The sequence below is a fragment of the Fonticula alba genome (assembly GCF_000388065.1).
Source record: "Fonticula alba strain ATCC 38817 unplaced genomic scaffold supercont2.7, whole genome shotgun sequence".
NCBI classification, from domain to species: domain Eukaryota; order Rotosphaerida; family Fonticulaceae; genus Fonticula; species Fonticula alba.
The window spans coordinates 593170-602771 of record NW_009242977.1 but is presented as its reverse complement, the minus strand read 5'-3'; the positions used below and the strand labels follow the sequence as shown (position 1 = coordinate 602771).

Genomic DNA, 9602 nt, shown 5'->3' with positions numbered 1-9602 from the left:
CCCGCTCGCCCTCTTTCCTGGCACAGGGCCGACTTGGCTCCTGGACGTCGGGAGCGCCTCCTCACTGGGGAGCTATCCGGGGTCTCCTTCCGCCGGGTGATCGGTCTCGGCGGGGATCTGGTAAGTACGCGCCCGGAGGCCTTCGGCGTGTCGGCCCCTTCGATCGGCATGCCGCGCGCGATGGACCCGCTCGAATCCCACCGCCAGGCGGCGCTGGAGGCTTCCATGCGAGAGGCCTCCCTGCTGGAGGCGACTCCCGGTCCCCCCGGGGACATGGTTTCTTCAGACGGCGATCCCAGTCTCGCCACCTCTTCCATGCCGCTTGGCGCCGTGCCGCCGGCCGGGGCTCCCGGTGTTTCTCCCGGACCAGCTGACCCCCCGGCCAAGGCCGGCACCTCCCCTGCGGAAGCTGCTCCTGCCCCGGCCCCCGGCCCGGAGCATATTGCCAATCACAATGGTGGCTTCTTCGAGGTGACCCCCTTTATCTTGCTTCAGAACAACTTCGCCTGGGTGGAACTGCCCGACGTGGCGGCCCGGTACCCGCACCTCTCGCCCGGGACCACGGTTCCCGGCATTCACCCCATACTGCTGGGCGGGGTTCCAGCTGCTCGCCATGGCGTGTTGCCGGCCTCCGAGCAAATGCCGGCCGGCGATGCGTCGGCTCTGCTGGGCCGCCTGGCGGCTGGCGGCGCGGCCCCGACGCAGGGCCTCTTCGCCTCGGGGGTATTGCTTCGAGCCGGGGCCACGGCCAATGGGGCTGGCTCCGGGGCGTACGCCTACTACGCGGGGCTGGTCCCGAAGTTCCCGCTGTCCTACTTCCCGCCAGCCTCCTGCCGTGATCGGTTCCGGTGTTCCTGCACACCGGAGCCCCCCGACCAGGGGCGGCCTCCGGCCGGCCCTGGTGGCACCGGGGCGCCCCCCTCGATCGCACGCCCGGCCGACCAGGCCCCGCTGGACAGCAGCAACGTCGGCCCGGTGTCCATGAGCCTGATCGATGGCCGGGCCGTAGCACGGCTATGGCCGCCAGCGCGGGCGACCCACGGCCCGGCCGCGTGGTGGCAGCAAGTCGCCGGCAGCCATGGCTGGCCGGCCATGGCCGACTCGGGGTCCATGCCCCGGGGCGCTGCCGCCCCGGAGTCCCTCTGGCCGCGGAGTTTTGCCCGGCGGCCCCGGTGTCCGTGTGCCCTTGTGCCCATTCGCACGGCAGCCAACGACCCGGTGGTGTCGGCGTATGTGTGGTGGCGGGTGGTCGCACCGGCCACCTTCTCCAATGGCCGGGTCCTCTATGTGTGACTGGTGTCCCGCTTCCCTGTTTGTCTGCACCTCTGTGCCCCCCCCCCCCTCGCCCCTGTCCCGCCAAAAAAAAAAAGACCCCCAACCAAAAGAAGAAGAAGAAAAGGACGCACTGATGCATGCGCCATTCGGCCAAGTACCAGCTATGAGCACATATGCGCATCAGTGGCCATTGCTCCCCCCCATCCTCCCCACCCCACCCACCCCACCCCACCCTCTGCCGAGTGCGGGCAAAGGAGGTTTCATTGATGGTGGAGGGGCGAGCGACCCAGCGCATGCCCATCGGGAGGGTCTATAAAATACAAGGGCAGGGCATTGGGGATGTGCTCCTACCTCCATGAAGGGGGGGCGCTTTCGAGCAGACGCGCTCGGTGCCCGGGGCCGTGGGCATCAACCGCCATGTCCAGGCCGACAGACACGCTAGGCAGGAGGTGCTGCGCCGCGTCATTCATCAGGATGTTGTTGATGCGGTAGTGCCGGACCAGTGCCTCGCGCAGGTCCTCCGGCGTGGAGTCCTGGCGGAGTTCACTATTGACCGTGGTCTCCAGGAGGGCCTGCACCTCGGGCACATCCAGCATCAGGCCGGCTTCGATGAAGATCATCGGCAGGGAGATGTCCTGCACCAGACGCATGGCCGCCTGCGAGTAGGGGGTGTGCGAAATGAAAAGCCCAACCACAGGGAAGTGGGAGGTCGTGGCAGGCACCGCGGCAGCCGCGGCCGCCGCAGCGGCGAAGGCCGGCGACGCGTCAAACGAGTCCTCATCATCTTCCCAGGGTGCCGAGGCGAACGGCGAATAGGGCGGGGGGGTCACCGTCGACAGGGGCCGCGGGAGGGCCAGGCCGCCGAGAGACGCGCCATCGGCCGCATCGGGGACGGCGAAGTCCGCTGCCGGCGCCGAGAACTCCTCCCGGTACAGGCGATAAATGGCCGGAGGCCACTTGGGTGGACTCAGGCAATGGATGGAGCTAATGGTGCCGAGGAAGCTCCTGACAAAGTTGACCGGGATGGATTTGGTGGAGTACTTGCACTGGCAAATGACGGCGACCTTCCTGCGAACGGGCGCAAGTCAAAGACCGGGGGGAGGGGGGACAGATCGAGGAGGGAGAGAGAGAGAGAGAGAACGGGGATTAGGAGATCGGAGGGGGCGCAATGGCCAAGGGGGCGAGCTCTCCCGGGGATGGGGGCCGAAAAAAAGAAGAAGAAGAAGAAGAAGACACAGGGGGCGCAGGGAGGAAACAAGGAACAAGAAGGCCCGAGGGGACACGAACTGGCCGTTTCGAAGGTTCCAAGACCCGAGAAGGTCGATGCCGTGGTCGGCCGTTTGCCCGGAATGCCGCAGGGACATCGGCAGCAGACGCTCCAGGGCGAAGAGACTCGACAGCTCATAGAGAAGCCCGGATCGGTAGTAGCTGAGCAGCGGCGCCCCATCGGGCGGAGGCGCGCCAGCCGGAGCGCGACGCCGAGGAACGGCCCCATATGCCCGAGCCCATAGGGCGAGGTGTCGGCCGGCGGCCGGCAACCCCTGCACAACACCCAGCGGTCGGCAGAGCATTGGAGTGGGAGGGGCGGGGAGAAGCAGTACAGCGGCGGTATCCGCCTGTGTGTGTGTGTGTGTGTGTGTGTGTGTGTGTGTGTGTGTGTGTGTGTGTGTGTGTGTGCGTGTGCGTGTGTGTGTGCGTGCGTGCGTGCGTGCGTGCGTGCGTGCGTGTGTGAGCAGCTGTGAGGGCTGACTGTGTGCGACCAGTCGCTCCTGTGCCGCCTCGGGCTCCCTCAAAACAGCGCACATTCCTCGAGATCCCCTCGCAGCAAACTCCCGCAATGCATGTGTGCCTGGGGGGGGGGGGGTGGTGGTGCTTGTGTGCGCGTGGGGATGGGCCGGAAGAGCCGGACCTGCTTGGGCGTACATCCCAGTCCCCCAGTTGAGCCCTGCGGAAAGACAGCCGCCAGGGGAGGCAGGCGCCGATGCCGCCCCCGGCCTCGCTCGGCCTCTTGTCAAGCACGCGCGCGCCCGCGCAACGGAGGGGCAGGATCGCAGATCGGCTGCCCACCCTTGGGATGCCAACGATCAAATAACGTGACTCGGCCCCGGTGGTGTCAGCGGAGGACGCCCGACCGAGGCGCCCTGTGTTAGCCGGCGCGCGCTCCTTTGTTGTTGTTGTTGTGAGTGCGCCGAAACCGCCGAGATTGGGGGCTACGCGTCGGCCCTCGGCCACCTGCCCGCCGACGCCCGTTCCCCGGGGTCCGCATTGCGTTCTGCCTCACGTTTCAAGCTGGGGCGCGTGCGAGCTTTTCTTTTTTCCCCCCGAGGGACGGAATTTAGGCGAGTCACACAGACGGGGGTCCCGGTCGCCGGGCTGGGTGCCCCCCCCCCCCACCCCCCACACCCCGGCCAGTCACGGATCCCCCCTTGTGGCATGCTTCGGCTATCCATCCACGGAAATGGCCCCGGCCATGCCCGAGGCAAGGGGCCTTTTTGGCCGGCCCGACCAGTGGCCTCCCCCACCTCGGCGCGCCTCAGTCGCCTTCCTCCACTCTCTCGGCCCCTCTTGACGCTCTTGCCCCTGTGCCAGTCACTCGCATTCCCTTTGCAGGCAAACCGCGCGCGCGCTCTCTCCCTCCCCTCTCTCCCTCTCCCGCCCATCCCTGCCACCCCATTTCATCGGGGGCAGACTGCCTTCCGCCTCCTCCCCCTCCCTGCCCATGTTACAGTCCATCTGCCACTCGTGCCACAGCCTGGATGGCGTGGTTTTCCTGCAGGAGATCGTCGGCCATGTGGAGGACGTCCTGCCATCGGCACTGCCCCTGCTGTCGGCCTTCTCCGTGGCCAGCAGCTCGCAGTTGGACCGCCGACGCCTGACTCTTTGGCAACAGTCTGAGGCCCGGCGCTATCGGTCTTGGTTGTCCGGGCTGGCCATCGGCATGTTTGGCACTGGGGGAGTGTCCACCGGGGCCACGGCGGCCGGTGGGGATTTCCCCTCGCCGGAAGTCGACAGCACCGGCGGGTCGCCACTCGGCGGCCGACCGGCGCGCGGCCCGGCTTCCCCGGGGTCTGGACCGCCGGCGGCCTCCTCGCCCGGAGGCGCTGCCAGCCCCGGGCACCCGATGTCCCAACACTCGCGCAGCGCCAGTGCGGAGGCCAGCCTCGGGGGAGCTGGCCCTGGTCGGCCGGTGTCCGGGCAGCTGTGCTGCGAGTTCACCGAGCTGGCCTCCTTGTACTTGGAGTTCCGGTGTTGCGTGTCGCCGGCCACCGAGGCCATGTCCCTGTTGGGCAGCGCGGCGGCCGGGGCATCTCCACGGCTGGCATCGGCCGGGGCTTCAGATGGCCCCTCGCGACTCAAGCCCGGGGACTTGCTGGCCACCGGGGCCTCGGATGACGCGGCCTCCTTCGACTTGGGGCTGAGCTCGCGCTCGCGCGTGTTCATCCCCCGGCCGCCGGCCGTGACGCCCCCCTGGTGGTGGCCATCCATCCCGCAGCAGGCTCTGGCCATTTTGCCAACCTCCTTTGTCGGGTCATCCCTCGGGCCCAATGGCCTTGCCGGCACCTCCGGCACGGATGGCTGTTCGCCTGCCACCGGGCGCCTCCCCCTGGCCAGTCCCTTCATCGATCGTGTGGGGTCCTTCCATGCGGCCAGCCATCCCACCCCGGCGGGTGCTCCTGCGTGTGGGCACCTCCCCTCCTTCTCGCCAGGGCTTCCGCCTGGCAGTGTTTTGCGTCCGACGGCCGCTGGTGCGCTGGCATCTCCGCCCTTCCTCTCTGCGTCTGCCTCTTTGCCTCTGTCACGCTTTTGCTCTCTTCCCTCTTGGGTAGCACCTGCGTTCGTGCCCTCACTGACCATGGGCTTCTCTCTCCTTCTCCTTCTCTCTCTCTCTCTCTCTCTCTCTCTCTCTCTCTCTCTCGAAAAAAGACCGTCTGGACGCCTCCCTCAGCGCACACCTTCACTCCTTGACCTCGTCCATGGCCTTCCCCACCTTCCTGCCTGCCGACGCCGGGCTCGCGCACAAGCCCCTGGTGCACTCGCTTCTTGTTCAGTCCATCCAGCAGGGCATGGGGCTGCCCTCGAATCACCGCATCGAGGTGTGGCTTCGTTGCAGTGGGGCACTTGAATTGGCCGCGGACTCCCTTTCCCGGTGGATGCTGCATGGGATCCCGTCGGCCGAACGCAGCCTCCTCCTGTCCGGGTGCGTGTGCATGCTCCCCAGGCCGGAGGTCTTCACCGTGCCACGGCCACCAGCACACGAGCCCCTCCATGGGGCCTCGCCGCCTCGCGCTCCTCGCGCCCCTCTTCTTCTTCTTCTTCTTCTTCTTCTTCTTCTTCTTCTCCTCAAGCTGCACCGGCCGGCGCTTTCGTCCGTTTACTGACATTCCTTGTACACAGTGGCGGCATCGTTCACACCCCCTACCTGAACCTGGTGAGTCTGGCCAAGTCCAGCCTCTCGCCCCGGTATGGCCAGCTCCGGCGCGAGATCTACCGTGACATCGGGCGGACCTTTCCGCAAGAGGCGGATTTCGCCCACTTCTGCACCTCGGAGCACCTGTGCGAGCCATGCCGCAAGCTAAATTCCCCGTCCCTGTCGCAGACTGTCTCACGGGGAGACCTTCCCACCTGTCGGGGCACCTCCTGCGGCAATGACATGCTGGTGGACATCCTGCTGGCATATGGTGCACGGAACCCGGTGCGTGCTGTGGGGCCCTGAGGCCTTTGCTTGGCGTTCGTTCATGCCTCCCCATCAGTGGGCCCTGACCCTCCGCCCCCCCCCCCCCCCCCCCCCCCCCCCCCCCTCTTCTCGCCGCTTGATGGCCATCAGGACGTCGGTTATGCTCAGGGGATGAATTTCATCGCCGGAACCATCATCAAGGCGGGTGCCTCACGCACACAGGCCTTCTGGATCCTGGCCGGGCTGATCGAGCGCGTTCTGCCGCCGGCCTTCTTCGGCAAGCGCTTGGAGGGATCGCGCATCGAGTGTGACGTGCGTTCTGCCCCTCTCCCCTCTTCAGTGGGCGGCATCCTGCCCGCTTTCCTTCCATTGGCTCTTCCTGGCCAGCCCCTTGCTCGGGTCCTTCAGCACCCGGCACTGACCTCCCGGCCGTAATCCACACGCTGGCATTCCTCGCCTCCCCTCGCCTCCCCCCCCCCCCCCCCCCCCCCCCCCCCCCCCCCCCCCCCCCCCCCCGCGACGCGCATCCCCCGGGCACACCCCCCCACCCCCCGCCCCCCCCCCCCCCCCCCCCCCCCCCCCCCCCCCCCCCCCCCCCCCCCCCCCCCCCCCCCCCCCCCGCCACCTGGCAGATTGTCGAGCGCCTCTTCGAATCGCCGGCCACCATCGAACGCCTCCTCCGGGCGGGCTACCACGCTGACAAGAGCACACTCTACCGGGCCATCCGGCGCCAGGGCATTTCCTCGTCGGCAGTGCTGATGGGGTGGATGGCTGCCCTGTGGTCTCTGTCGGACTTGCCGTCTGAGGTGCGTCTCTTGGCACATGTAGATATGCATCTCTGTCAGTTTGTCTGCCCGCTGACCCTCCTCACCCCCTGCCCCCATCTCCCCCTGGTCCCTGTCGTTCTTCCCGCGGTTGCTGTTTTCCCCATCCTCGCCATCTCCGCCATCCTGTTTGGTCCCCTTCCCCCCTCCCTTCCCCCCTCGCCCCCCTGCTGGGATAGATTGTTCTCTTGATCTGGGACCGGCTCTTCACCGAGGGCTCGGCAATTCTGACACACACATCGGTCTGTTTGCTGGCATGCGCCGAAGCCGCAGTCCTCCAGCAGCAAGCCCAGGCGCGGCTCTCGTCCTCCGCATCCTCTTCCGTCGGGTCCAGCTCGGAATCGCTCTTCGGGCTGTCGTCCTTCTCCAGCTTCTTCGGTGCGGCGACCGGCCGCCCCTCGCGAGGCGCCTACCCCAACCCATTGTCAAGCATGCCGGGACCGGGTGATCCACCTCGGGTGTCGATCAAATCCATTTCCCTCTCGGATCTGCTTGACGAGCCGGCGGCCGGTCGGTCGGCTTTGCCCGAGGCCCCGGTGCCCGGGCCGGACCCCGAGACCGAGGATGGTGCCGAGCCGCCCATCGATGACCCGGCGCACTTCCGCTGGAAGAAGGCCCTCTCCTGGCTGTCACCTGGGCATGAGGCATCCACCGGGGCGATGCCGGACGCGATGGCCCTCGGCCCGGTGGCGTCCGGCCCGGTGACACCCGGGCCCATGTCCTCCGATGCCGCCGAATCCCATCTCCCAGTGTCAGACCCTCCGAAGGCCGATGCCCCGGTGGCCGACGCCCAGCCATCCGACCCGGGCGTGTTGCCCCCGCCGGCCCCCGGTGCCCCTCTGCCGGCCTCCAGCCGACCGACCTCCCCTTTCGAGACCGGGTCCATCACGGTTCTCTCAGATGAGGACCTCTTCCTGTCGGGCAGTGATAGCTCCTTCCAGATGCTGGGGCCGGGCTTCGACTCGCCCTCGGAACTGCAGCTCTTCTTCAATCAGGCCATTCAATTGGCCCTGGCATGCGGCCAGGCGCCGGGAGGCCGCGTGCCCGCCAGTCCCGGACCCTCGGCCTCCGCCTCGGCGGCCGGTGGCCTTGGCAGCCTGGGGAATGTGGTGTCCCTGCCGCGCCCCGGGGGTGGCGATTCCACCGGCCCCGGCGCCTACCTGCCCTATTCGACGGTCCTGCTGGAGGCACTGACCGGGCCGCTGCTCGTCAACCTGCAGGCTAATCGCATTGCCAAGCTCCGCTCCGAGGCCACCATCCGCATCCAGGTTGAGGACAATATCGCCGAAGACCGCCTCCTCCAGTGGAAGGAGAGCAACAACTTCTAGAAGCACCTCTCGTGCCTCCCCCCCCCCCCCCCCCCCGGGTCTGCGCGCATTCGCCGTCTGTGTCTGCCCGACTCGCCTGGCCCGTCGGATGGATCCGTCTGACCGGTGGCCAAAATCGACCTTGTTTTCCTCCGCCCCCCCCTTGGTGGTGTCTGCTTGCTGGCGCTCGATCCCCGCCCAAAGAGACGGGGCTCTGTTGGCGAATGTGTCGGAGTCACTGGCTGTGGGAGGGGGACATCTATTGTATTGGAGCAGCAGCGCAGGAGAGCCAGGAGGGTGCAGGGGGGGGGGGTCTCCCGCTGCTCCTGCCCGCCAGCGGCCCGAGCTGCGTATGTGTTGTGCGGTGCACGTGCGAGGGGGAGGAGGAGGGGGAAGAAAGAGCAAGGTGCAGCCCGGGCGCTGGGCAGATCACATCTTCAGAGAGACGAATGGAAGGCCGTGTAGAGGGTGATCCAGGCAAGCTAATGGGCGGGCGGTGTCAGACATCGATGGCAGGAGAGCACGACGGGCGAAGGTCATGGGGCCGAGAGCCGGCCCGGCTCGAGCACGGGAGGCGCCGAGGCAGAGGAAAAGGGAGGGAGGGGGCGGGGGGGGAGGGGCGGAGGGACGAGAGGGGAGTCACGACGCACCATGGCCGCAGCCATGCCCGGAGCAAAGCCCTCGGTGATGAGGTCCGAAAAGCCAGAAGAGAAGCCCACCAGCTCCGGGTCAATGCGCAGGTGGAAGCGAGCGAAAAGAAGCGGCGCGAAGACCAGCCCGGCGGCGAGGCTGGCAGTGCGCCGGCGATCGAGGGGACAGACCCGCGGGGCAGACAGGTGGCCAGTCAGCAAAGGGCCGCGGATGTGGCAAGGAGAAGGCGAGCGCAGAATGGGGCAGTCGTACGCGAGGAAGCCCACAAGGCCGCTCATGCCCAGCACACCCCAAATGGCACCGAGGGCAAGTGACCAGAAGATAGATCGGAAGAGCACACGTGACAGGTGGCCAGTCAGCAAAGGGCCGCGGATGTGGCAAGGAGAAGGCGAGCGCAGAATGGGGCAGTCGTACGCGAGGAAGCCCACAAGGCCGCTCATGCCCAGCACACCCCAAATGGCACCGAGGGCAAGTGACCAGAAGATGCGCACGACAGACACCGTGTCCAGGAGTTCATCCTTCAAGTGTGCATGTCATTTGGGGGAAGGGGGAGGGTGCAGCGAGGGAGAGAAATAATTGTCAGATGAGGCCCGCGAGAGGGGGGAGCAGCGAGGCAAATGCCACGGGGCAGGCGAGCGAACCTTCTCCCAGTTGGAGCCACCAGCCAGGGCGCGGCTCAGGCACTGGGCGATGGTCAGCGGGGCACCGCCGGTGGCAGGGCTCGGGGCGACGGCGGGGACATCAGGAGCAGCGGCGACGGCGGAGGCCTGGTTCTGCTTACGCTGGCGAGCAGAGGACATAATGCAAATGCGGGTGCGGGTGCGGGTGCGAGCGAAGGCAGTGCAGGGCGCGCGGGGCGAGGAGCTGGGG

At 67.6% G+C, this 9602-nt stretch overlaps 4 protein-coding genes across 4 annotated transcripts in view; 2 read left to right on the top strand and 2 right to left on the bottom strand.

Moving 5' to 3' along the window:
* The window catches only part of H696_04331 (hypothetical protein), a 6905-nt gene extending 5503 nt beyond the window's left edge, over positions 1-1402 (top strand). Inside the window, exon 3 of the mRNA XM_009498208.1 lies at positions 27-1402. Coding sequence (XP_009496483.1) covers positions 27-1293 — 1267 coding nt within the window. The 3' untranslated portion in view covers positions 1294-1402. The remainder of the gene's footprint in view (positions 1-26) is intronic.
* A 120-nt stretch (positions 1403-1522) lies between these two features.
* Positions 1523-2912, bottom strand: H696_04330 (hypothetical protein). Its single transcript, XM_009498207.1, has 2 exons — positions 2563-2912; positions 1523-2343 (listed from the first exon to the last, which is right to left on the bottom strand). The coding sequence occupies exons 1-2, from the start codon at positions 2844-2846 to the stop codon at positions 1623-1625; spliced, it is 1005 nt and encodes a 334-aa protein (XP_009496482.1). The 5' UTR covers positions 2847-2912; the 3' UTR covers positions 1523-1622.
* An 870-nt stretch (positions 2913-3782) lies between these two features.
* H696_04329 (hypothetical protein) lies at positions 3783-8130 on the top strand. Its single transcript, XM_009498206.1, has 6 exons — positions 3783-5021; positions 5200-5473; positions 5671-5968; positions 6101-6262; positions 6583-6756; positions 6954-8130. Exons 1-6 carry the CDS (start codon positions 3995-3997, stop codon positions 8100-8102), a joined length of 3084 nt encoding a protein of 1027 aa, XP_009496481.1. The 5' UTR covers positions 3783-3994; the 3' UTR covers positions 8103-8130.
* Positions 8131-8331: 201 nt separating this feature from the next.
* H696_04328 (hypothetical protein) lies at positions 8332-9602 on the bottom strand. The gene is made up of 4 exons (XM_009498205.1): positions 9374-9602; positions 9147-9250; positions 8732-8870; positions 8332-8563 (listed from the first exon to the last, which is right to left on the bottom strand). Exons 1-4 carry the CDS (start codon positions 9530-9532, stop codon positions 8519-8521), a joined length of 447 nt encoding a protein of 148 aa, XP_009496480.1. The 5' UTR covers positions 9533-9602; the 3' UTR covers positions 8332-8518.

Coding starts and splice junctions, on each gene's coding strand:
- H696_04330 (XM_009498207.1), bottom strand. CDS start 2,846: ATGCTCTGCCGACCGCTGGGTGTTGTGCAGGGGTTGCCGGCCGCCGGC. Junction 2,344..2,562: donor TGGAACCTTCGAAACGGCCA/GTTCGTGTCCCC, acceptor GCCCGTTCGCAG/GAAGGTCGCCGTCATTTGCC.
- H696_04328 (XM_009498205.1), bottom strand. CDS start 9,532: ATGTCCTCTGCTCGCCAGCGTAAGCAGAACCAGGCCTCCGCCGTCGCC. Junction 8,871..9,146: donor GGCCTTGTGGGCTTCCTCGC/GTACGACTGCCC, acceptor GCGCACTGCCAG/CCTCGCCGCCGGGCTGGTCT. Junction 8,564..8,731: donor CGGGCATGGCTGCGGCCATG/GTGCGTCGTGAC, acceptor CCCGCCCATTAG/CTTGCCTGGATCACCCTCTA.
- H696_04329 (XM_009498206.1), top strand. CDS start 3,995: ATGTTACAGTCCATCTGCCACTCGTGCCACAGCCTGGATGGCGTGGTT. Junction 5,474..5,670: donor CGCAGCCTCCTCCTGTCCGG/GTGCGTGTGCAT, acceptor CCTTGTACACAG/TGGCGGCATCGTTCACACCC. Junction 5,969..6,100: donor CATATGGTGCACGGAACCCG/GTGCGTGCTGTG, acceptor GATGGCCATCAG/GACGTCGGTTATGCTCAGGG.